This window comes from Mus caroli, unplaced genomic scaffold (genome assembly GCF_978045245.1).
Source record: "Mus caroli unplaced genomic scaffold, Mus_caroli_1 scaffold_17, whole genome shotgun sequence".
Taxonomy (NCBI): domain Eukaryota; kingdom Metazoa; phylum Chordata; class Mammalia; order Rodentia; family Muridae; genus Mus; species Mus caroli.
In genome coordinates this window covers 24,341,471-24,365,850 of record NW_028227272.1, presented here as the reverse complement: position 1 = coordinate 24,365,850, position 24,380 = coordinate 24,341,471, and the positions used below count along the sequence as shown (strand labels likewise).

Sequence of the window (24,380 nt, the reverse complement as noted above, 5' to 3'; positions counted from 1 at the left end):
TGATAATTTTTAAACACAGTAGTATAGTAGGATAGCACTATCAAACTGTAAAGACTTTGATCATTCTTAAATTTTGAGACTTAACAATAAACAAAGAATCATAGACATTCTTTTGACTCTTTTATCTTTAAAACCAGCAACAGAGTTGGGAGTTATTATTCCATTTTTTGTCTTTCCAATAAATGCAATCATTTACTTACATATCAAACATGTTCATTCATTTTTCTTTTCAGTTCATAGAAATACTTTTAGACGGGGACAGAAATGGCTATGGTGTCTCTATGAAGCTTTCCAGTTTAGAAATAGAGGCAGGCATACAGACACACAATGGTAATAAAAGGGAAAGGGACTATGATATTTGATATATACACTTCAAAGGGTCAAAAAAAAAAAAGGTCACAACTTGGAGTAAGATGAATGAGCAAAGACACTAAAGTCTTAATGTGGGTGGCATTGATCTGAGGCCTTTGACATGAACAGAGAAGATGGAGAGAGAACACAGCTCACCAGCCAGCTGGCAATGTGTTGGTGAAGCTTTGAGGCAGAAAGAGTAAGGTGCGGGTTCAGGAGTTAAAACTAGATAATGAACCCTTGAAAGAACACAGAAGAACACACACGGCTATCAAAATGGGTAGTTCAGACTTATTCATGAAAATATCAAAGCAACTGCATAGTAAAATAAAATTGCGTTTACCCCATTTGAATCTTAATATGGCCTCAGTCCCTTAGGAGAAGCAAATGACAAGATTGGAGGTCATTACAGTATCACTGGCATTAAATCAGAATTCAGGATGTAATGAAATACTCTGACTTAAAATAAAACCATCTCAATTAAGGCAAGTATTAAAGAGAGTAACTGATGGGCCATTTGCCAGCTTTGAATTAATTAAATTGAGCCTTGATTTAAGAAAATGCTGCTTGTAGCAGAAAGAGCCCATTTCTTTAGTGAAGCAAAGCATTTAAACACCTGAGCTTTTCCAACTTTCAGCCTTTTGGTTGTTTAAGAATGCAGTGGTGCTCCTGTTACTATTAACAATATAATCACTTGACTCTAAATCGGACGAATTGGTCCCACTTTTGCCAGTTTCCTATGTTTTCAACCTTAGCATTATAAAAATTTCAGGATGAGTAATCCTATATAATAAGGAAAAGAAACAAGAGTTTATGATTGGCCAACGTACACATTCTATTTCCTGAATAATTGCTTTGGGCTTTGAGCATGTGTTTGATTGTGTGAGCCTGCATAAGAATGCCTGCATTTAGTGAAATGGGCAGATACAAGATGTATTGATCTGCTTCTTCCTGCCATGGAGTGTGTAGCCAGTCTGTCGCTTCTCCAGACAGTGAATCATATTGACAGGACGCATTACATTTTATAAATGTCTTTCCTTATTTAGAAGACTCATAATTGAAGCCCACTCACCTTTTAAAGGCAGGCTCGCTCTCTCAGCTGCACTCCACGGCCATTGAAGTATCTGTCTTGACTTGAAAATTTAGTTTCTCTGTTAGGAAGAGATTTTTAACATGAAGGTCTTTTCAACCTCTCTCTGCTGTGGACTCCTGACTTTGTTGTCTGTAATGAACCTTTTCAAATCTGTGTGCGGACGGCCACATCTGAGCTCAGGTATGTGTGCATGGATCAAAAGTCTTACAGGTGGGCAAGTAATCCTCCTCCCTTTTATTTCATTTCTATTTCTGCCCTTAGTGAAATAACTTCGTAAGGCAGTAATGTAAGTCAATCACTGAATTCTCCTTAAGTAGCCGCTGCTCTGAATTGAGGGTGGTCCCTGGGGCTTTTCTTTTTCTGAAAAATTGTGCCAAATTGTCCAATATAAGACCACATTAACTTCAGCTATGTTTTTCCTAGTCATGAGTATTTATTTTACAATTTGTCCTAGATGGTTAGAGATTTGAAAGGTAGAACAAGCTATAGAGTCAGTCTGATTTCCGGAGTATCCTGGAGAAAGGACAGGGCTTCCGTAAAAGGAGGTTATTCGTTTGATGTCCGTGAAAGGAACATTTTAGAGAAAAGTAGAAAATAAAAATGTGCTTGTGAAAGAGCAAAGCTGTGGACAGCAAGCCTGATGGGCTGGCAGTGAGTGGCGACCCTGGGGTTAGATACTTATATTTTACATATGCATGAAGCCAGGGTTAACAATAACCAATAATACATATGACTGTTACAAAGTTTACCACAAGCCGGGCTTGGTGGCACACGCCTTTAATCCGAGCACTCCAGAGGCAGAGGCAGGTGGATTTCTGAGTTTGAGGCCAGCCTGGTCTACAGAGTGAGTTCCAGGACAGCCAGGGCTATATAGAGAAACCCTGTCTCAAAAAAACCAAAAACCAAAACAAACAAAAAATCAACAAAAACAACAACAAAGTGTACCACAGATTACAAAAGTTTTGCTCACATGTTTACGCTCTGCCAGAACCATCAGGAATCTGCATATTTTGCAGAGAGAGAGAGAGACCAATAGAAACCTCTCTGCAATAGAGCCATCCAAAGGCAGTGCCTCTGTGTCACTTTTTATCTGTGTCACTACATTTGTAGTGAGCACACTAAGGAAATAATTTAACTGTGGTGTCTATAAAAATATACCAGTTTTAATATGGGGGAAAGTGGCTTCCTGTGCTTACTACATTATAACAAATTCAACTTTGACAATGTTACTGCAGTGTATATACGTATCCTTTTCTCTGGGACCTGACCAACTTACATGGAGTGTTTGTTTATTATTATTCTTGTTTTAAAAGTAGTGACTTAAAATACCATTCTTAAGACAATATCCTTCCTGCTTGAAACTGTGAGGTTTTCTTTTCTGTTATCTAACCTACCTCCCTATCAGAAGGAGCTAGACATTTTATCATGCACAGCTGGAAGGCAGAGGGAATTTAATTAATGGTATGTGACATGAAGGTAAAAAAGGGGATCAAGTTTCTTACATCTGGATCTAATTCACGTTTACTCGACCTTGTTACCCCTAGTGAAGTTTTAAAAGCCAATGAAATTAAAGTTATATTTTGGCTGTACAAAGGAAATTTACAAAACTGACTTACTAATGAAGGTTTTCCTACTGACAGGTGAATACTATCAGAAAAGTCAGCTCAAGGGTGGGACTTATACATTCTGTATTCTATTCATGGCACTCATGTTTGTTCTCTCAGTCTGAGGCACTGCCTTTGGATGGCTCTATTCTAGAGAGGGTGCTATTGCTCTCTCTGCAAAATAAGGAGATTTCTGATGGTTCTGGTAGAGCGTAAACATGCCAGCAAAACTGTGGTGATCTGTGGCACTTTGCAACAGTCATATGTATTACTGGTCATTGTAACTCTGCCTTCGTGCATATGAGAAATATAAACATACAAGCATGACTCTGAGGCGTCAATAAGATTTATAAGTCACATGTATAACTTCGGGATTCCACAGGGTGACTTGACTTGCATGCATCCCTAGCTGCAGAGTGGAAACACACCTTGACCCACTTTGATCTCGGAATCATTGAACTAAGAAGATGCTTACTTTTTAAGCATATGAGAGCAGAGTCCTGTACTCTGTTTAGTGGTTTAGTCCCTGGAAGCTCTGGGGGTAACTGGTTGGTTCATATTGTTGTTCCTCCTATGGGGCTGCAAGTTCCTTCAACTCCTTGGGTCCTTTCTCTAGCTCCTCTATCGGGGACCAATAGTTGGCTGAGAGCATCCAGCATCCACCTCTGTATTTGTCAGGCACTAGCAGAGCCTCTCAGGAGATAGCTATATCAGGCTTCTGCCAGCAAGCACTGGTTACCATCCACAGTAATGTCTGAGTTTGGTGACTGTATATTGGATGGATCCCTGGGTGGGGAAGTCTCTGGATGGCCTTTCCTCCAGTCTCTGCTCCATACTTTGACTCTGTCACTCCTCTCGTGGGCTGATATAAACATAGTGGAGTATGTGTCCTTGTTACCTGTTGGAGCATCTTCTGGGTAAATGCCCAGGAGTGGTATAGCTGAGTCCTCTGGTAGTACTATAGGAACCACCAAACTAATTACCAGAGTGGTTGTAACAACTTGCAATCCCACCAACAATGGAGGAGTATTCCTCTTTCTCCACATCTTCACCAGCATCTGCTGTCACCTGAGTTTTTTTATTTTAGCTATTCTGACTGGTGTGAGGTGGAATTTCAGGGTTGTTTTGATTTGCATTTCCCTGATGACTAAGAATGTTGAACATTTCCTTAGGTGCTTCTCAGTCATTTGGTTTTCCTCAGTTGAGAATTTTTTGTTTAGCTCTGTACCCCATTTTTAATAGGGTTATTTGGTTCTCTGAAGTTTAACTCCTTGAGTTCTTTGCATATATTGGATATTAGCCCTCTATTGGATGCTTTTGGAAGAATTTCTTGTTTGTTTTTGTTGTTGTTGTTTGTTTGTTTGTTTGTTTTTGAAGTTTTACATGTCCCTATGAGCAAAAAGAGAGCCGTTTGTTAGTGCTGAGCCCTGTGAGTAACCATGAATGGTGTGTGCCTTTCTGTGCCTTTCTCTAGCATTCATTCTCTCTGCCCACTGCAGTTTATCTTCCTTCTACATTCAGATGTTCAGAAATACCCCATCCACGGAGCAAAAGACAGTGTATTTTTTAGGGGTGTGTGTGTATGTGTGTGTGTGTGTAATTCAGAAGTCATCATCAAATCCCCCAGAGTTGTAATTACAGGAGTTCATAAACAACCTTATATGTGAAATTGAACATGCATCTTTTTCAATAGCACTATGCACTCAGCCATTGAACTCTCTCTCCACCCCCCAAGTTCTTTAAGCTGCACGTGAGGAACCGTGGCCCAGGATTCAGTTTGCCCCCAAAATACCATATTCAAGGTGGCAACAGGTTCATGAAGGGCTTGTTTTTGTTTGTTTGTTTTTAAATTTACTTAGAATATTTTTTAATTCTGTTACAATCTCAATCTCTCTCTCTTTCTCTCTGTCTCTGTCTCTCTCTCTCTCTGTCTCTCTCTCTCTGTCTGTCTGTCTGTCTGTCTGTCTGTCTCTCTCTCTCTCTCTGTGTTTGAGGAAATAATTTAGTCAGGTTGTGAGCCATTCTCTTGGCTGAAAGTAACACAAAACTACACTTTCAGCAATTGAGGTCAGTCCAGTTAACACATCTACTGCAGATAACCCTCATCAATTTAATTCCTGCCCACACAGTAACAATGACAGTCAGGTGATGGGAGTAGGGTGGGGAAATGGATTGGAGAGGATATAAGAAATAACTTTTGATTTTTTTAGGCCCTCATTTAAGTTCATTCTTTAATAGTAATTACTATTCTAATGGCATCATTGTTAATCAAAAAGTTTTTAAATAGTCATAGTTCCCAAATTGAATGAAGTCTGCTGTCCCAATTTAAACTTTAGAATATCAACATTTATAATGCTGAAGGATGTGAAGAACTGTAATCCTAAATGCCTGTGGGGTAAGTCAAGAATGATGGGGAGACGTAGACACTTAAGTAGACATCTTTCTAACTCTACCTCGAGGTCTTTAAAGAGAAGCCAATAGGACAGTTTGTCTCATATTTAAAGCGGGTCAAATAAATCACAAAATGAAGTGCTATGATTTTCTCTTAAAATCAACTTTTAGTTTTTACTTCATGTGTTCAAAACAATTGCAGACGCTTAAAAATTAGACCCACAAAAAGGAAAGTAAAATCCCCAGCAATCCCCCCACCTTTCAAGTATGTCTCTCAAGGTGTTCATATACATCGCTCGGTTTGAGAATGGCCCCGTCTCTCAGATCATATATTTTCCTATCCCTCTGACATTTGAGAATGTATACATTAAGAGTGGACTATAAACCCCAATGACCTAGAAGCACATTCAGTGACTCATTAAACATGTCCATGTCGACATTTGATTATTACAGGACATGAGTTGTTTCCAGCTAAAGAATATGCAGCTCAAGAGAAGTTGACCCAAAACCCTGGTTTCCAGAGGCCCTTCCACGATGGTGAGTCAAGAACAAGGCATACCACCGCTGTTAAAAACAGCAGAATAGGTAGTGGTGGCATAGGCCTTTAATCCCAGCACTTGGGAGGCAAAGACAGGCAGATTTCTGAGTTCGAGGCCAGCCTGGTCTACAAAGTGAGTTCCAGGACAGCCAGGGCTACACAGAGAAACCCTGTCTCGAAAAACCAAAAATACAAAACAAAAAGAAACCAAAACAAACAAGCAAACAAACAAAAACCAGGATAGCAGTCTCCCAGCAGACTCCTGATCCTCTGGGTTCTATAGTATTTATTCCTGCCTCCTCTTACACAGTTCCTTGGGTGTTAGAATTGGGCTTGTGTTGTAGGGATATCCATGGGGATTGGGCTCCACAACTCTGCTTTTTGATTAGTTATAGTTTTCTATAGTGGACTCCACCTGTTACAATTAGAAGTTTTCTTGTAGAGGAGTGAGGACTACACTTATCTTTGGTTATAAAGACAAACATTTTCAATGTAGTTAGCGGTTATGCCGGATTAATAAAGTGGGAGTTTGGAGGCTTTCCCCCAGATTCATGATCTCACTAGAGCATATATGATATACAAAAGCCTTCAATAAAGAACAATGTTATACATTCATGATACAAGCCAATGGAGTTATTTAAAATATTAGAAGCACATTTTATTTTATATGAGAATTCTAATGGGCTGGTAACTGCTGAGAAAAAGAACAATTATCCTACTTCATGCAACTCTTTCCCATTTGGGACTCTCGGGTACAGTTAGTGGTTTCTACATCAGACATTTCAAGAGGGATCTGCACATAGGTTTCCACTAGGAATTTCATCAATGAACTGAAGGTCTGTTCTGTGGTCCTCTGCTTTGTGAAATGGAGATTACAAGTTGAACATCTAAGCTGCATCAACAGGGAAACAATAGTCCTTTGAACAAGAAGACATCATCCCATAAATTGTCAAGATCCTGTCATAAATATAGTTGGGACAACCCAAAAGAAAGTATCATGGCTGACAAAGTGGCGCCTTCTTAGACATCATCTAAACCATTTTTTAAAATGTGTTTATATTTGTTGGATAAAATATTGCTTTAAAAATACATTCGAATTGGAGGCATATCTTAGTTCTAATGCTTAGCACACCCAAGTCCATGGCTTGAGGTTTTTCAGCACTTTAAAACAACAAACATGAAATCCTCAAAAAGTATTAGTACTTTTAAAAAGCTGGATTACACAAATATTACATAATTAAAAGACGTTTTTATTTGAGAAATAAGTAAAATTATAAAATGGAGAAAAAAAAGCCTGCCCAATAAGAAATAACTTGGAGATTGACCATTAATATTTTTGAAATTTTTCTTTCTTGCTTCAGATTTTATGAAAAAATTTTGTTCAGTCTTTTTCTTTATTTTACATTCCTTCAGGATAATGTCCCTATGTCTATAAAATATTATGATTTATTTATAAAAATACTTCATTATAGAGCTATACTGTAATTTAAAACAATTTTGTGCTCGTTGATATGGATTATCAGTATTATGAACATTAGAAATACATTCTGTGTTTGGAATTAGGAAATGGAGGGCAGCCTCAAATCATATGAGAAAGTCTGAGAGCATAAATGCAAATCCTGAAGTTGATTAAATGCTACCCTTGCTATGTTTTTCACTTCACAATGTCTCTTACAGGTGTAGATCTGCCCAGCAAACTGGAAGAACTTAGACAGGTGAGATTGCAAAATAGTTCAATGCTTTAGCAAACTGTTATTGGATAAATCTTTGACACATTATTTTTCAGGAAGTATTAATACTACAGTGGGAAACTTCAATTTCTACCCCAGAAAAAATAAAGTGCTTCTCCAAGTAACAGAAAACAAACTATACACACACACACACACACACACACACACACACACACTCTCTCTCTCTCACACACACACACAAAACAGCAAATGTGGTACTAGTGACCCAAGCATGCGTTCCTGAGATACCAAACAGTTTCTGAACTTGTCATCTGTAAAACTGGAGGTAATAAGTTGGTGTTTTCTGAAGTTATAGTTTGTAAACATTGGAATTTTATTTAGTGCTAACAGACGTTACTTGGTTTCAGAAAATAAAACATTTAAGGATATATATCCACTTGGTTTCAAGCAGCTGGTTTGCAGCGAATGAAGATTAGCCATTTTGACAGGGAGCCCCATCTTCTCCATCAGCCTCATGTTCTCTACTCCTTGATATCTTAATATCTCACAAAGTGCACTTTAATGTCTGTGTTATACAGTTTCTAAACTCCTTCAAAAACAAGGTGGTACTGTTCCATCATTATGTAAACAGGTTGGCCACTTGACAACAGAATTAGGCCCATCATTCTCCATTGAGGAGCAAGAGCATGGGTGCATGCAATACGGAGGCCCACTCTACCTTGGTTTGTATGTGTTAGATGTTTGGAGAGCTTGTTAAATATTAAGATTGTGTTGAATGCGGGGTGAAAACTATAGAACCTGAAATACTTTTATGTCATCTAGAAAACAAAAGGACTCCGGGAAGTCCAAGTAATCACATAATTTTCTAGAGTTTATTGGAGGGGATTGATCCTATGGGGGATATAATGTTAAGTCTAGCTACCTAGGCTATACTCAAAGTGACTTGATTTGTAAATAACATGTGTCTGAATTACAGTTCTCTTGCTGTGAAGAGATATCATAACTAAGGCAACTTACATAAGAAAGCCCCCTTAATAGGGGGCTTAGTTAAGAGATGATTGGTTAATTGGGAGTTTGGTTAAGAGGGTCCAAGAACATCATGTTAGCGAGTATGTTAGCAGGCAGGCAGGTATGGTGCTGGGATGGTAGCTGAGAGCTCACTTCTGATTTATAAATGGAAGTCAGACAGAGAGTAAGACTAGACCTAGCATGGTCTTTGCAATCTCAAATTCTACCCCCCCAGTGTCACACCTTCTCCAACAATGCCACATCTACTAATCTTTTGTAAATGTTCCACCAGCTGGGGAACATTTGAGTCTATGAACGGATGGGCAATTCCTATTCAAATGGCTCCAACCTGTTTCTTTTCAATCTTTGGTTAAGTCTCATACTTATTCCAGACAACTTCTAAATTCCAGTCTTTTGGGTGTTTTTTGCATTTATTTTTGCTTATTTTTCTTTTTTTCTACTTTCTAAACTTTTTCCTTCCTTCCTTCCTTCCTTCCTTCCTTCCTTCCTTCCTTCCTTCCTTCCTTCCTTCCTTCCTTCCTTCCTTCCCCTCTCTCTCTCTCTCTCTCTCTCTCTCTCTCTCTCTCTCTCTCTCTTTCTTTCTTTTTTTCTTTTCTCTTTGTCTTCCTGTTCTTTAATTTCTTATAGCTAAAGAAGTTAAGAAACTGGATTATGGAAGCAAAGAACACTGGGCTGTCCAATGCTTTAGACAATTTATCCTCTTCTCACACTAAAAAACGAGGTAAGTTTTAATCTTAGTTGTAAAATTTATTTTGAAAGGATTCTTTTGGTAAACATCTCTATAAATAAAGAGATAGTGTTGACATGTTTTTTTCGGTTCTTAGGCTGAAATAAAGATAAAGATTATGTTGCTAAGAAAAAGCTTTGCAGTACAAATATACCTGCCCCTCTAATGACAGCAATAATGGTTAACCGGTTTTCTCACACTTTTCAGTTTTAAATGGAAAAGTCCTTGGTGATTAAAACTCTCATCTACCTTCCACATTTTGGTCTAAAGATTGAAATCAGAAGGATGGAATTAGAAATAATCAAGTTTTAAAACAAGTTAATATTTTACTTTACATAAATAGAAGCCATATTGCTACAGTATGTGTTATAAACAAAGATTTGACTCACACATGTACTCTTAAGAAAATTATTTTTTTTAATTACTAGATTTCCATAGTTTTTCTAATATTTCTTGTTTCTGGAGAACGTGGTTCCTATTTTTGAACAAAAGAGTAACTATTATATGTGTTTCTCCAGTTCCTTAATATGTGAATCTATTAAAGTGTATTTGACTTTCTTATCACCACCCTGATATGTCTATAACATCAATAAAAGAATATTTTTACAATACTCCTAAAATGAAAGAAGTTAAGATAGCATTAACAACTTAACTCATACTAGCCATTTTATATCCTGATATTTTCAAACATCATGGTTAAGCATTTACTCTCTGGAGCTATATGGCTTGTTTTCAAATATTAACTTTGCTAATCCCTATCTCTGTGACCTCAGGCAATACATTTCTTATGAATTGGAATTTTGTCCATATACAAATATAATTATATTTAACTAAAGATAAATTTTATAGTTTGTTATAACTAAATTATTTAATCTAATTCAGAATGCTATTTGAGATATGATAACTATTCTGTATACTTAACACTTCAATAATTGTTCCATAATTTTTATTTTATTCTTTATTATTGCTATGACTATTTTATATAGAAGAAAACTATATTTTATAGAGATTAGATTACATGTCCCAAACCATACAATTAGGAATGTGTGTAAAGCAATAAGTGGTATGAGGTAAAGTGGAGAAATGATGGAAAGGAAGGAAACATTAGCTTTATTAAAGAGTGTTACAATATTCCTTTCTACTTTCCATCATAGAAAATAATGGGGGATTCTGAGAAAATAAGTTATTAATTGTGAACAGAATTTATCAGAACCATTTTTAGTGTCATATGCTACATATACCCCAAACAGGCACAGAAAAGGAAGCAGAGTGCAGGATGGAGGCTCCTCAGTGGTGATCACTAGAATGAGGTTAGCAGAAGCAAATTACAAAGGGATTCAACTATGGATATGTACTGAACAGTATGTGAAGGATGATTTTTGTGGGATTTCATCTGAGGTGTAAAAAAAAAATGCTGGGCATTAAAATGACCCTACAATGCCTATCTGAGAAAGTAGGAAATGAGCCTACTTTATATTTATCAAGCCAAGGGCAGGTTAAGTTGGAGAAAGCATGGAAGAGAAGAAATATTGAAATTGTAGAAATGGAGATTGGTTGGACTCTTCCTTAGTGCAGTTTAAACTGTGCTGTGTATCTAATGTTAATCTAAGTCTCAGATACTCAGTATTACTATGTTCAATGCACATAGCTCTGCACCTTCATATTTCGCCACTATATCAACTATAAATATTTTAACTACTTTCAGGGAGGTCATGGCAGAGTAGGAACTCAGAAGAGGTGTTCAGTTTATGAACATACTCAGTTAAAAAGTTATACATGCTAATCCTACTGGCAGCATTAGTTATGGGCTATCACCAACAAACTGACAACTCAAGATGGTAAATATCAGGAAGTCCCCATGTTACCTGGTTAGCACACCACCAGATCCTTTGATCTTTCTTTAAAAAGAGATGTTTTTCCCTCTTGAAGGAAGTATTTTAGTGAATCTCACAGTTAAGAGACTTTTAATTGTAAAAAGACTTTGGATTTTAAGAGATATTGGATATTTTAAAAGGGTTGAACTTTTAATATGTAAAGACTGTGGGACTTTTAAAGTTATTTAGATCTTGGGGATGAATAAGAACTAAGGGTTGAGGCTTACTCATGATGTGTTTGTGTGTCAAGTTGACAAGGGGTCAATTGTACTGGCTAGTTTTGTGTCAACTTGACACAGGCTGGAGTTATCACAGAGAAAGGAGCTTTAGTTGGGGAAATGCCTCCACAAAATCCAGCTGTAAGGCATTTTCTCAATTAGTGATCAAGAGGGGAGGTCCCCTTGTGGGTGGTACCATCTCTGGGCTGGTAGTCTTGGTTCTATAATCGAGCAAGCTGAGCAAGCCAGGGCAAGCAAGCCAGTAAGTAACATCCCTCCATGGCCTCTGCATTTCCTGACCTGCTTGAGTTCCAGTCCTGACTTCCTTTGGTGATGAACAGCAGTATGGAAGTGTAAGTCGAATACCCCCCCCCATAAAAGAGATGGTATTTATCCCATTTCTGTAAGGATTGCATTGCCCTAACTCCATAAAATATGAACAACTGGATTTCCTGGGCATGTCCCATCAGGAGCAATGTGGTAACTCTTCCGTTGTATTTTTTAAAATATTGAACAGGACCCTGACATAGCTCTCTCTTGTGAGGTTATGCCAATGCCTGGCAAATACAGAAGTAGATGCTCACAGTTATCTATTGGATGGAACACAGGGCCCCTAATGAAGGGGCTAGATAAAGTGCCCAAGGAGCTGAAGGGATCTGCAACCCTATAGGAGGAACAACAATATGAAATAACCAGTAACCCCCAGAGCTGTGTCTCTAGACCATCAATGGGAGGAGAGACCCTTGGTCTCATGAAGATATATGCCTCAGTGCAGGGGAATGACCAGGCCAGGAAGCAAGAGTGGGTGGGCTGGGGTATAGAGTGCGAGCAGGGTGGGGGGAGGGTATAGAGGGCTTTGGGGATAGCATTTGAAATGTAAATGAAGAAAATACCTAATAAAAATACCTTAAATAAAAAATAAATAAAATATATATAAAAAATTGAACTAAAAAGCCAAGTTATTTTCCTGACACAAATCCCAATAATTTCTAAGGGAATAGGAAAATGACAAATGCAATCGCCTGTCCCCTTAATGAAGAGGAGACAGGAACATCTGGAATGTTATTCCTAGTAGTCCTGAATTTTTCTGGCCACCTAATAACAGCACATGTTACTCTGAGGGTGGAGAATGGGTTCTCTTCTGACTTGGCAGTTTTCTAGATTTCTCTGTCCATGGCATTGTTACTCCTCTTTCATCTTTCCTGAGATTTTTGCTTTTCCATATGGCTTACTTAGGAAAATAGTTTCTTGTAAATTTCAAAAATTTCCCAGGTGTTTTCAAACTCTTACAGTTGGAACTACATGGTTTATATTGTCTAAAACTTCCAGAGACAGTTTTCATTCTGAGGGTCAGGCTTTCTTTTTCAATACAAAAGAAGAGAAAAGAAAAGAAAAGAAAAGAAAAGAAAAGAAAAGAAAAGAAAAGAAAAGAAAAGAAAAGAAAAGAAGGAAGGGAGGGAGGGAGGGAGGGATGGAGGGAGGGAGGGAGGGAAGGAAGGAAGGAAGGAAGGAAGGAAGGAAGGAAGGAAGGAAGGAACCAAGGAAACTCAACAATTATTTTTATGTACAAATATTTCCTTAAAATATTTTATTAATTTTTTTAGTCTTATCCATAACTAATATCAACTTCCTTGAAAACAACTGAAATGTTCCTTAAACTCCATGTTCTTAGTTTGATTTCTTCCATGACCTCTTTACTCCAACTTTATTTAATGAAATTTTAAAATCTACTTATTTCACTTAAAATGATGATCTCCAGTTTCATCCATTTATGTGGAAATGATAAAATTTATGGAAGTAGGGAAGGAGGGAGGGAGCGAGGAAGAGAGAGATTGAGCAAGTATTTAATTTGATCCATGCAGTGAAAACCTCAGCTGACTCCATAATTGGTCTATTGTGACTCCTGCAGTGATAAGCTGAGGTTTATAAGCATCTCTATATTATGCTGTTTCATGTTTTGAATGTATACTCAGATATGATATAGCTGTATCCTATGATATCTCTATTTGCATTTTTAAAATTACATGTATATATTTGAGTCTCTCTGTGAATGTTCAGGAACTGCAGGTATTTACAGTTTAAGAGGTATCAAATCCCTAAGATCTGAATTTATACGTGATTCTAAGCTGCCAAAGGTAGGCTTGGGTATTTTTTAAGAGCAGTGTTCTTAATTGTTGAAAAATCTCAGCCCTTACTTTCAATTTTTGAGGAAGCACCATGGTGATTTCCATAAGATGTAGACTAACTTATACTTCTATCAGTCAGGAATAAGAATTCTTTCCTCTTTTTTTTTTTTTTTGCATTCAACATTTTTGTTTGTTATTTTTGTTTCTTTGGTGATACCTACTCTGACTACAATGTGATTTGGTAAGGTACATAAGATTTCTTCGTAGTGATTTCCAATTTTCCTATAAATCAAAACTTTCTCCAATGCAAAAAAAAAAAAAAGTTCATTTAAAAGGATTGGAAAAAGCATCCCAGTTTGTGATGTTTGTCATCCAGACGGTTTTGTCAAAATGTTATGTGCGACACAATGTCCAGTGGCCTCATAATAGGGTAGGACATGATAAAGGAGGGCATTGGGCCTTTTCCTTTCAGAACGTATTATGGAGTGGTCCTGATACTAATGGAATGAGGTTGTGTGCAGTTGAGAACATTAGGAACGTAAGTGACATATGGAGAGTTCTTTCCCTGGCATTTATGTTTCGGGCTTATTATGATATGGATAGCAAAAGTGTGTTGGTAGAGATTTCAGTTAGTAAATCGATTTGGTATTAAGGAAAGCAGATCACATGGAAGGTATAAATTTGACATTTATCAACAAATTCACATCTTGCATTTTGATGAGACAATCCATAGAGTGATTCCGTATATAGAGGGAAACTATTCAAGGACTGAATTACAGAGCAGTTAAAGAGCAATGTTGGGAATATGGGAAAGAATTAGTAACAAAGACTGAGAAGGAGCAGATACCAAGGAAGGAAACAGAAACCAAGTACAAAGAAATTTCAAGAAATTTCACAGAATCTGAACTATGATAGCATCAATAAGGTGAGAGCTGAGACCTGCTGGGTGAAACCCTGAATGAAACATTATCAATAGTGGGCCAGCATCTTATTTTAAGGGGTATGATTAAACAACTGGAACCACAGACAGCAGACATGTCATATGTGTATATGTGTTCATGTGTGTATATGTGCATGAGTGCATGTAGATACAAGTGCCAATCTGTGTAGAAGCCAGAGGACAATCTCAGTTGTCATTTCCTCAGACATTGTCAACCCTAGTGTTCATACAATGTCTCTCACTGGGGTATGAGTTTGCCAGTGAGGCATGTCAGCCATACATCGAGTTCTGCCTGCAGAGACAGCTTTTTGTTGAAAACTTATTTGATGAAGCACTTGTCATTAACTAGAGTGGTTTAAGCATCAAGGAAAGGTTTTTATTGTTTTTTCTCTCTCTCTCTTTGTAAAGTTAGAGATATGAAAGCATGCTCCTATGTGGTAGTAACTAAGAGGGTTCTGAAATGATGGTTACAGGAAGTACCTGACAAGGTTAGCTCATGAGAAAATATGCATTCCTCAGGAAGTCAGGATTACTGGCACGTCTAAGAAATAATCACTATAAACAGGCATGAATGAAGGTTAAATGCACCCCACATCCAGCTGAAAGCAGTAAGAATTTTCATTTACAGAAATAACCTTCTTTACAAGTGTAATGTAGTCCACAGATAGCTGCTAAGTGCACAGTATTGAACACAAGTGTGGAGGAAGTGGACATCCAGGGCAGCAGTGGGTGAGCTGGCTGGAATTTAACTTCATGAAACTGAGAGATGATTTGTATGTATAGGAGGAACCAACTCTATTGGCAGTACCACGCATGGTTAGTCCCTTTTAACCAGGCCCAAAATATATCTAAAAACTATATTCCACTGCACACTTAACTGCTCATGTGATGTTAAGTCTTGCCTCTGTGTCAGCTTTTATTTTCGTGCCAGACAGAGATATCCAAAGATATCTGAAGGAACAAACTGCATGGTGATGATGACTTTCCAAAACAAACTATTAAAGGAAGACTGGACTTAAGGGCCACGTTCTCAGCTCAGATCTGAAAATAGACTCCAGCCTTCACAGAAGTTGACTGCAATATTTCAGAATGCATTATGACTCCTCCTACTAAAGATTTAATATGAGTCATTGATGCATCTGAAGACTGAAATGCTGCTAAATTTGCCTTTGATTTGTCTGAAGGAGTGTAATGTGATCAGAATAATAAGGTTCAGTATGATGAAGAATAATTTATGTAAATATCATTTGGTAATTTGCAAGGTGATCTGTAAGCTTCCCCTTTCTTCCCTACATAAGTAGAGAATCATTTAGCTCCTCTCTTTTACTTACATGATCTCTTTAGCACACACACCTCTTCTTTTCAATTACGCAAAATGTGAAATTCGAATCTCCTAGGTTAGCCCCTATGATCCTCAGATTGTATTAAATATATTATAATGCAGAGGAGTGGTGCCCAATAAAATTGAAAAATGGGACTATTCTCTAATTCACACTGCCTGTTCTGGTAGTCTCTGTAATCAAGGTGTTTTGGGAATCTATTTGATTGTGGATGTATAGTATGATGAAGAATTTGAATTATTAACTTATATAATTTTAAGTCCACATAAAGCTAGCAGTTCAATTGGAAACATAGTTTTTTTTTTAAATGGTCTCCATCTTTTACTCAAGAACATAGACTGTTTTATGCAAATGCAAGATTTTAAAATAATTCTCTTTGTTTTCTTCTCTAGCTTGCTTTTGGAAGTACTGTGTCTGAGATATTTCTGAATATACAGAAGAGAAGAAAACTAGAAAAATTACATATATATGTAATGTATATATACATAATATGCATATTAAAGTTTACTTCTGTTTTAAGCTTTAAGAAACTGGCCCTTGTTCTGCACATCATTTTTCTCACTTTGTGAACCTGCTCCTCCCTGGGCTACGGCTTACTTAATGCTCATTCGGTGAACAATTGCACTGGCTGCACTCTGGAATGGAACTGTCATCAAAATGGCTTTAGTGATAAAACTGGGGGGATTGAGCTGTTGTATGCTTCCATGAAGTCCATTGTCCTCTCTCAATGTTTTGTTTTTGGCTGTCAATAAAAAATATTTTAAAAGGCATCTTAGTTAAAATGAATCACATTGTTTCAATTCATGTGGAAAATATGCATTATGCTTCTTTCCCATTTTTATGTTTGTACTTTTTTGTATTAATTGGAACAGTTGCCATTGAGAATACTAAGAATGAGTCGATGGCTAAGGTACAGAGATGCATTGTTGATGTAGATACCGAAAAAAAGTGATACTAGATAGCTAAGAAATAGTATGTGAAGAAACTAGTAGTAAAATGACATGCCTTGGGGATTCTTACCTCTCAAATTTGCCTCCTGCAGAGGGTCAGGAACTCTTTGACATACTACATGCTTTGAACAGGCTAGATTGTGTGCTCAGAAACAAAACTCCCCAGGAAAGCATTGGCTTTTCCTTGTAGGATTTAATTTCCCATTGTTGAACTGTTTGTTTGGTTTGGTTTTCTTATATCGGCACCAGCTTGTTAAATTAATTCAAGCTTCAGAGTTTAACCTTAATTTTGCCTGATATCCACTCTGGCTCAGAAGCATTCTCAAAGTAACCTTAGAATTAAATGTTGATGGCTTTAATGTTATGTAGTTCACATACATTCTTTTCTTTATAATACTGAGAAGTGCATTTTTATCTCTGTATTAATAATTGTGCAGTGTTTAATGATAAAGGATGGGATTGTAGTATTTATTAAACTAAAAACATACAAAGCCCTGTGATAAGAGTGAAAACACGGGCATAATAAAGATAACTTGTAGCCTGGGAACCCAAGCAAGTCCTTTGCAGATCATGACAAAGAACATTATTATGAGTAGAGTAGAATAGAGGAACTCAGCTGAATGTATAGCAATATGTCTGAGGTCCTTTCAAAATGTGATATTTGGAGGGCTGAATTTCAATGCTGTGAGGATCAGCCAAAGTGCTTGGAAAGAAGAAATAATCCCTCAAGGTGTTGGAGAAAAGGGGAAAGAGCATGCAAAAGCCAAGGTAGGAAGAACCTGGAATCCTTGAAAAAGGAAAGGAGTTAGTATGGTTGTGTCCAGTGAGCAAAGCTGAAAAAGTGTAATAACTTAGGCAGATGGGTTATACCCACTAGGGAAAGATAATGGGCTGGTAGTTTATTCTAAACAAACAAACAAACAAACAAACACACACACACACACACACACACACACACACACACACAAACATCTCTGATGGATGCAGAGTAGAGCAAGGTCTGCATGTGCTTCAAGTCTTTGAGATAGGACTTCCTACTCGGGAACCACAAAGAATGCTGCTTTCTTCCACCTGTCACCAAAGACAAGCCATGGAGCACAAATGGTGTTCATTTCACCACAACACTCTTATTCTATCCTTATCTGCTGGAATGAGCTTGCCTTCATTCCAGAGAACAATGTTCAATGTTTATTAACCAAATATTTAGGTAGGTGATTTACCTATAAATGGTGTTGTCTTCTTTTTTTTTTCATTTTTTAATTAGATATTTTCTTCATTTACATTTCAAATGCTATCCTGTAAGTTCCCTATACTCTCCTCCTGCCATGCTCCCCTACCCACCCACTCCTACTTCTTGGCCCTGGCATTCCCCTGTACTGAGGCATATAAAGTTTGCAATACCAAGGGGCTTCTCTTCCCAGTGATGGCCAACTAGGTCATCTTCTGCTACATATGCAGCTAGAGACATGAGCTCTGGGGGTACTGGTTAGTTCATATTGCTGTTCCACCAATAGGGTTTCAGACCCCTTCAGCTCCTTGGGTACTTTCTCTAGCTCCTCTATTGTGGGCCCTGTGTTCCAAACACCTGGAAACGTAGATAACACATTGGCTTAGAACTAGATTCCACATTAAATAATTCTTTCCCTTCCTTCCTTCCTCCCTCCCTCCCTCCCTCCCTCCCTCCTCTCCCTTCCTTCCTTCCATCCTTCTTTTCTCCCTTTGAAACAGAGGACTCATGTTGCCAAGCTTGGCTTCAAATCTTCTACTTAGCTTAGGGAGGTCTTGGGTTCTTGATCACCCTGCTCTTACCAATGGCTGGGATGACAGGCATGAGCCATGATACCAATTATACAGAAAATTTGTCTCTTTCATGCTAGGCAGGCACTGTGCTGTTGATCTGTATTCCTTGCTCTCATAGCTTATTTTTGAATTAAATTAAACAAATTTATATGAGAGATTGTAGATTAATGTTGATTTTAATACCCCTTTTTAAAGCACAAAGCACTATTTGGTTGGATTTTTAGCTTATAAACATTGAATGAAGAAAAAAAAGAAAAATAGAAAAAAAAAAAGAAGAAGAAAAGCTGCTAACATAGGAAACATTTGAACAATTCACCCCTAGGCTGGTAGAAGTAAACAAGACAGGCAGTAACTTCTTTTCAAATGAGTCTTTTACATTCAGAGTTTGTCAGATTATTACATATGGGCCAATTATACTATCCTTTATTAGTTTCTAAAGAACACAGTTGCTCAGGTTTCTCAAAATTTATTTGCCTTCTGACACAGTTGAAGCAAACACTCATGTAATGTCTTTTTACTAAGCTTGAAGTTGAAGTTTACAACAATTCGACAAACCTCAGAAAAACTAAAGAAACCTGTATAAATCACCATGTGCTCATTTCTTATTTTTTTAGATCATCAGATCTTTAAACACTAGGTTTCTAGAAAACACATTGATTAACTGAAATGTGAAAATATTAATGGCAAGAGAATGCATTATATTGGACTGCTGTTTTAAAAAGTAGGTTCAGGGGCCACATTACAATTTGTGAATCATTGAAAAATACTTTCAGAAATATCCATGCACTGAAATGATCTGCACAACTAAACTAAAACCACAGCAACACTATGACATGATGATCTGGGGAGGATCAAGCTTTGGGAAGGTTTTCAGAAGGCCAGTTCCTTGACAAAAGGGGTAGTGAACTTCACTGAAGTGTCTTCTATAGTTCTGTGCCATCTCACACAAGTAAGTTGCACCTGTAAAAGTGAAAAGTGAAGTTAGAAGTGTTCTTGCACTCTGTAGAGCAGAGGAAAACCCACAACTTTCACAGAGATGCAATCCTTTCACCACATGGTATTTCATGGCAGCTTTTAGTTACACAGCATATTTTCTTCTATAATGTAAATTAATTTCAAATACCAGTGAGTTTAAAGAGCATTTGTGATGTATAAACCTAAGAGCCTAGGCTCAAGTTTTTAGTGAAAATTCTATTTGTCAGTTTTTCAGATATCAAGTATCCAGTTTCTTTTAGTTTTATATATTAGTTCAAAGGATGTTGTCATGAAAATGTAAAAGGCAGACAAGGAAAGATTGACTAACACGTGGTTAATTTTTAGACACACAGTGATAACTATACTTTGCTTCTGAAAACTAGAATTTGTGAGATTCCTGCTGTGTTTCAGAGTTTTATTAGTTTATCTGAACAATGGCATCAACATCTTGCTAAGATAAAATTGACAACTTAAAACAATGATATGTGGATATGTGCTTCACACAATCAAGGAAAGTCATAATTAAGGAGCTAACAAGTGACTGCCCCATCAAGGGCTCTGCTTCTAATGTCATTAAGAAGGTAATTCTGACATTAGCCCTGATGTTTCTAACTCCACCTAGGCAAACTTTGAATTAATGTACTTTGAATATCTATTGAATGTGAGTTGCTTAAGCCAATGCCTCTACCATCTTTAAACTTTAGTCTGATGTACTTCTTGTAGGAATAAAACATATAAACATCAGACTATATTCCTTTCAAAAATACAACAGAGAAGAAATTGGTATTTCCCCTGGAAATTTGTTAGTTCCTAGCAGCAGTATGTAGCCTTGATCTTAACCCAAGACTAGAGAGCAGTTTCACTTTCATTGGGAGACTCAAAGTGAAACCCAGAAGGTAAAAACCCATAGCCAAAACCCCTGCACGGGAAAGCACTTCAGCTCAACCCAAGTGAAACAGAGTTTGAACATACTTTCTCTGTGGCTTGCCACCATGACAAGTTAGAGCTAAAGGCAAGCAGCATTACACCAGCCCAGCATGAGAAAGACTTGGGCTTGATCACATTCACCAGCTGAATGACAAAAATGACCAGTGCTGCTGCCAAACAACATCAATAGCCAGGAACCAAGAAAACTTGATGGACCACACTGAGAACATTGACCCAGAGGGTAGAACACCTGATGTCTCCATCTTGATGTGAACAAGTTCTATAAAATGTCAATTACACCAATATCCAGCAACAAATTTGCAAATTGTTAGAGTTAAACAAGACTATATGTCCTCAAGCCTGCAATTATTTGTCTGACTGTGTGAACATCATTTAACAATGCTTAAATTCGTATCTTGTAAATGCCATGTTGTGCAAATTGCACCCACCGTTTAATTCAAAGGGCTATGGCAGCAGTAGGAAAACCATATCAGAAATAAGAGAAATTTAGGCGAATTTTATAGGTTTTTGTTATCCATTCAAATGTCACACGAGAAAATAAATATCTGAGAAGTATTGGTAGCGATGCTGGGAAATTACAAAAACATAAGGATTGAGCAGGTGAACCCACAGTGATTAATGGATAACAGAGAAACGTGATGTCTTCCTAAGGCTTCTCTTCTGATATCATTGTCTCCAGGTTTGACTAGTAAGATCCATACTTATGAAGACATTGCAGCTTGATAAGTGTACACTAATGCATAAACTTGGACATCAGTACCACGAATCTGGACATGATAGCAGCTGAGATATCTTCTTTCTATCCAGAGGTCTAGTGTGTCAATGTTCATATGAAAATGAGTTTCCTAAGTTTGCTATCATGTACAGTTCGGGGGAATTCAGAACTACGAAAGTATGTGATATGGCAATGCAGAGTGGAATATGCAAAAATCAGTCAGATTTCTATCAATCTCAGGGTTATGTAAATGTATCAGGAAATTGGAAGATATGCCTTTGATTCCAGGAAGTACTTGGCTGTTTATAGCTAATTTCTGTTCAAATATAAGTGCAGCAGTTGTTAGCAGACCCAAGGAGTGATCACATTTAGTTTATTTCTAGATATGAGGGAAGCAGCTCCATGCAAGTTTTGAAGGTAGTGCTATTCAAGAGACAGTATTCCTCTTTGTAATCAGTGCATACTCCTATTTTTAAGGGTACTAGGTGCTTAGGACTTGCAGAATATCAACATGAACAGACTCATGGGCATCTGCAATTCTCTTAGTTAAGTCATATCATAAAGTATTGATCCTCATAATAACTTTGGAAAATTTGAGGGGAAAGAAAAAACACATTAATTTAATGTATGAAAGGATTAGGTCAATGTCATGAAAAAAATCAGAAAACACAATTCCTATGTCTTCATATGTGGATGGTTAGAGAGGTTGCAGGTTGCTGGAATTATCTGGGGAGGTTGGTGGGGGGGGGTCAGGGAAGTATGGAACTTTCATGTGCTTTACTGGAAGAAAGCATGGTATTTAGATTTCAAAATCAACAAGCAATTTACTGTTTTTATGATATATTTTAATGAAATAAAAAGTGCTTCATTATGCTCCTCTACCATCTTCCTATAGCTCTCTGATGAAAGGATACTTGGGGAGGAAACTTGGCTTATATTTTTCAGGTCACAGGCTATCACTGAGGGAAGGCAGGGCAGGAACTCAAGACAGGAAGCTGGAGGTTGAAACCAAGACATGCTGTTTGTTGGCACACTGTCTGGCTTGTGTCCATGCTCATACTTAGCTAATTTTCTTACAAAGTCCAACCCCTGAGGGATATAGTTGCTCACAGTAGACTTGGACCTCATACATCATTTAGCAGGCAAGACAGTTGCCCACAGGTCAATCTAATCCACGATTTCCCAGTCAGGTCTTCCTCTCATAATAGTTCTGTACTATGTTCACCCATGCATGTGCCCACAGGTCAATCTAATCCATGATTTCCCAGTCAGGTCTTCCTCTCATAATAGTTCTGTACTATGTCAAGTTGACAATTAAAGTTCGCTAGGGCATGTGTTAATTAGAATCTTAACCCATACTTGCATATTAATAGATAATTGCACATGACTGTACAAAAATAGCTAAATTTATTTTATAAGGCATTGGGATAAGTGACTTTTCTATTTGAAAGATAAAATCTAGGTGTTCCTCACGTGTTCCCATGCTGCAGCCTTTGATTTTCATATTCCTTAGGGTAGCTATGAATGCAACCTAATACAAACTGTAAACTTGCTTCAACTATTATAAGATTGTGTGTGTGTGCGTGTGTGAGACTTTTAAAAACTTGATTTTATGTTGAGTGTGAGTTTTGCAGATAGGTAAAAATGTCATGTTGCAATCTCAAAAGTTTAGGCACTTTTGGTAGGATGTGTGTTTCCTTTCTAAAAGCCCCCTAAATTATTTAATGTGAATGTATTAATTGACTAGAGAAATGTTTGCCAATGTGTATATATCAGTTAAACACATTCCAAAAAGAACATTTGCACTTAAAGATGAGTCTGTTCATCTAGTGTGAAATGGTTTCTGGCAATGGCCCATAGGATGCTTGTTCAGAGTGTACTCACAATAAGAATCCATCAGCCTCTGGAACTAGAGAGCCGGTTTCTACCAATCCGATCCATGGGAATACCAAACCGCTTTTTTGAATGATCTACTGCTTTCCTATAACAAAGCATAAAGAATATTTTAAACCAATGTCCAAGTTATGAACCATTGCTCTTGTTTTCACTTTAATGCAGAACTTGGACTTTCTTCAGAAGTAGGAACAAACCATGATACATATTGTTTACAGTTGCCATTCTCATCTTTGCCTATGTGTCAAAATTGGAGAAGCTGATTCAATCAGTTAACTTGCATAAAAACCCACATCTTATCAGCATATTAAACTGTCAATGATCTAGTTGATAAATCCTGCTCCCTCTGCAGGTTTCATTCTCTTACTGCTCTTATGCCTCTAAAGGAATCTTGTATTTTAAATCAAGATCCATTTATATTTCAGCAAGGATAATGGCTGGAGAAAGAAAAAGGTATAGATGTTAAAACTGAAGTAGTGGAATCCTGTCTCTCACGCCTTCTCATAGAGATCTAGGACTAATGCTTTGTAGATCATCATCTATGTCTGCCTCAATATTTCTGTCAAGAATTAGTTGAGGAAATGAACTGTCCTGATACAGTGACTTTGGTCTTAGTTACTTCTCTGTTGCTGTGATAATACAGCACATCCAAGGCAACTTGTAGAAGGAAGGGTTTATTGGGGATTAGGGATAAGAATTTATTACTACACAGCAGGGAAGAATGACAGTGAGCAGGCATGTCAACTGGAGCAGCAAGCTGAGAGTTTACAAGCTAAACCTCAAGCCACAAGCAGTGAGAATGAGCTAGGAAGGATGGGAGGCTGTGAACCTCAAAGCCCATTCTCAGCAATGCCATACTTCTTAAAACTACCCAAACAGCATCATCAATCGACTGGTGACCGAAACACCATTTGAGAACATGGGGCACACTCTCCTTCAAGCTACCACTACTTCTGTGAAGTCAAATGCATTCCCTTCTATCAGAACTGAAAACAAAGGCTTGCTTCACAATGTCTTCAATGACTTCTGTCTTAGGTTTTCAATGCCGTGAAGAGACACCATGACCACAGCAACTCTTATAAAGGAAAGCATTTAATTGGGGCTGTCTTACAGTTTCAGAGGTTCCATCCATCATCACCATGGCAGAAAACAGGGTAGCATACAGGCATACATGGTA

General features: G+C 37.5%; 2 protein-coding genes across 3 annotated transcripts in view; one reads left to right on the top strand and one right to left on the bottom strand.

Annotated features, from left to right (window-relative positions):
* Positions 1-1,524: 1,524 nt before the first annotated feature.
* Uts2b (urotensin 2B) lies at positions 1,525-16,340 on the top strand. Its single transcript, XM_085832500.1, has 5 exons — positions 1,525-1,624; positions 5,893-5,976; positions 7,655-7,692; positions 9,325-9,418; positions 16,315-16,340. The coding sequence occupies exons 1-5, from the start codon at positions 1,525-1,527 to the stop codon at positions 16,338-16,340; spliced, it is 342 nt and encodes a 113-aa protein (XP_085688626.1).
* Positions 16,341-19,077: 2,737 nt separating this feature from the next.
* Ostn (osteocrin) overlaps positions 19,078-24,380 on the bottom strand; it is a 44,765-nt gene continuing 39,462 nt past the window's right edge. For both annotated transcript variants that reach the window (XM_029470661.2, XM_021185349.2), the window contains 2 exons: positions 23,195-23,291; positions 19,078-19,632 (listed from right to left, as the gene is read on the bottom strand). In XM_029470661.2, the coding sequence (XP_029326521.1) occupies positions 23,207-23,291 (85 nt within the window). In that variant the 3' untranslated portion in view covers positions 19,078-19,632; positions 23,195-23,206. The remainder of the gene's footprint in view (positions 19,633-23,194; positions 23,292-24,380) is intronic.

Excerpts from the sequence above, each read along its gene's own strand:
- Uts2b (XM_085832500.1), top strand. The coding sequence starts at position 1,525 with ATGAAGGTCTTTTCAACCTCTCTCTGCTGTGGACTCCTGACTTTGTTG. Across the intron at positions 7,693-9,324 it reads AACTGGAAGAACTTAGACAG|CTAAAGAAGTTAAGAAACTG; the intron begins GTGAGATTGCAA and ends AATTTCTTATAG. Across the intron at positions 9,419-16,314 it reads TTCTCACACTAAAAAACGAG|CTTGCTTTTGGAAGTACTGT; the intron begins GTAAGTTTTAAT and ends TTTCTTCTCTAG.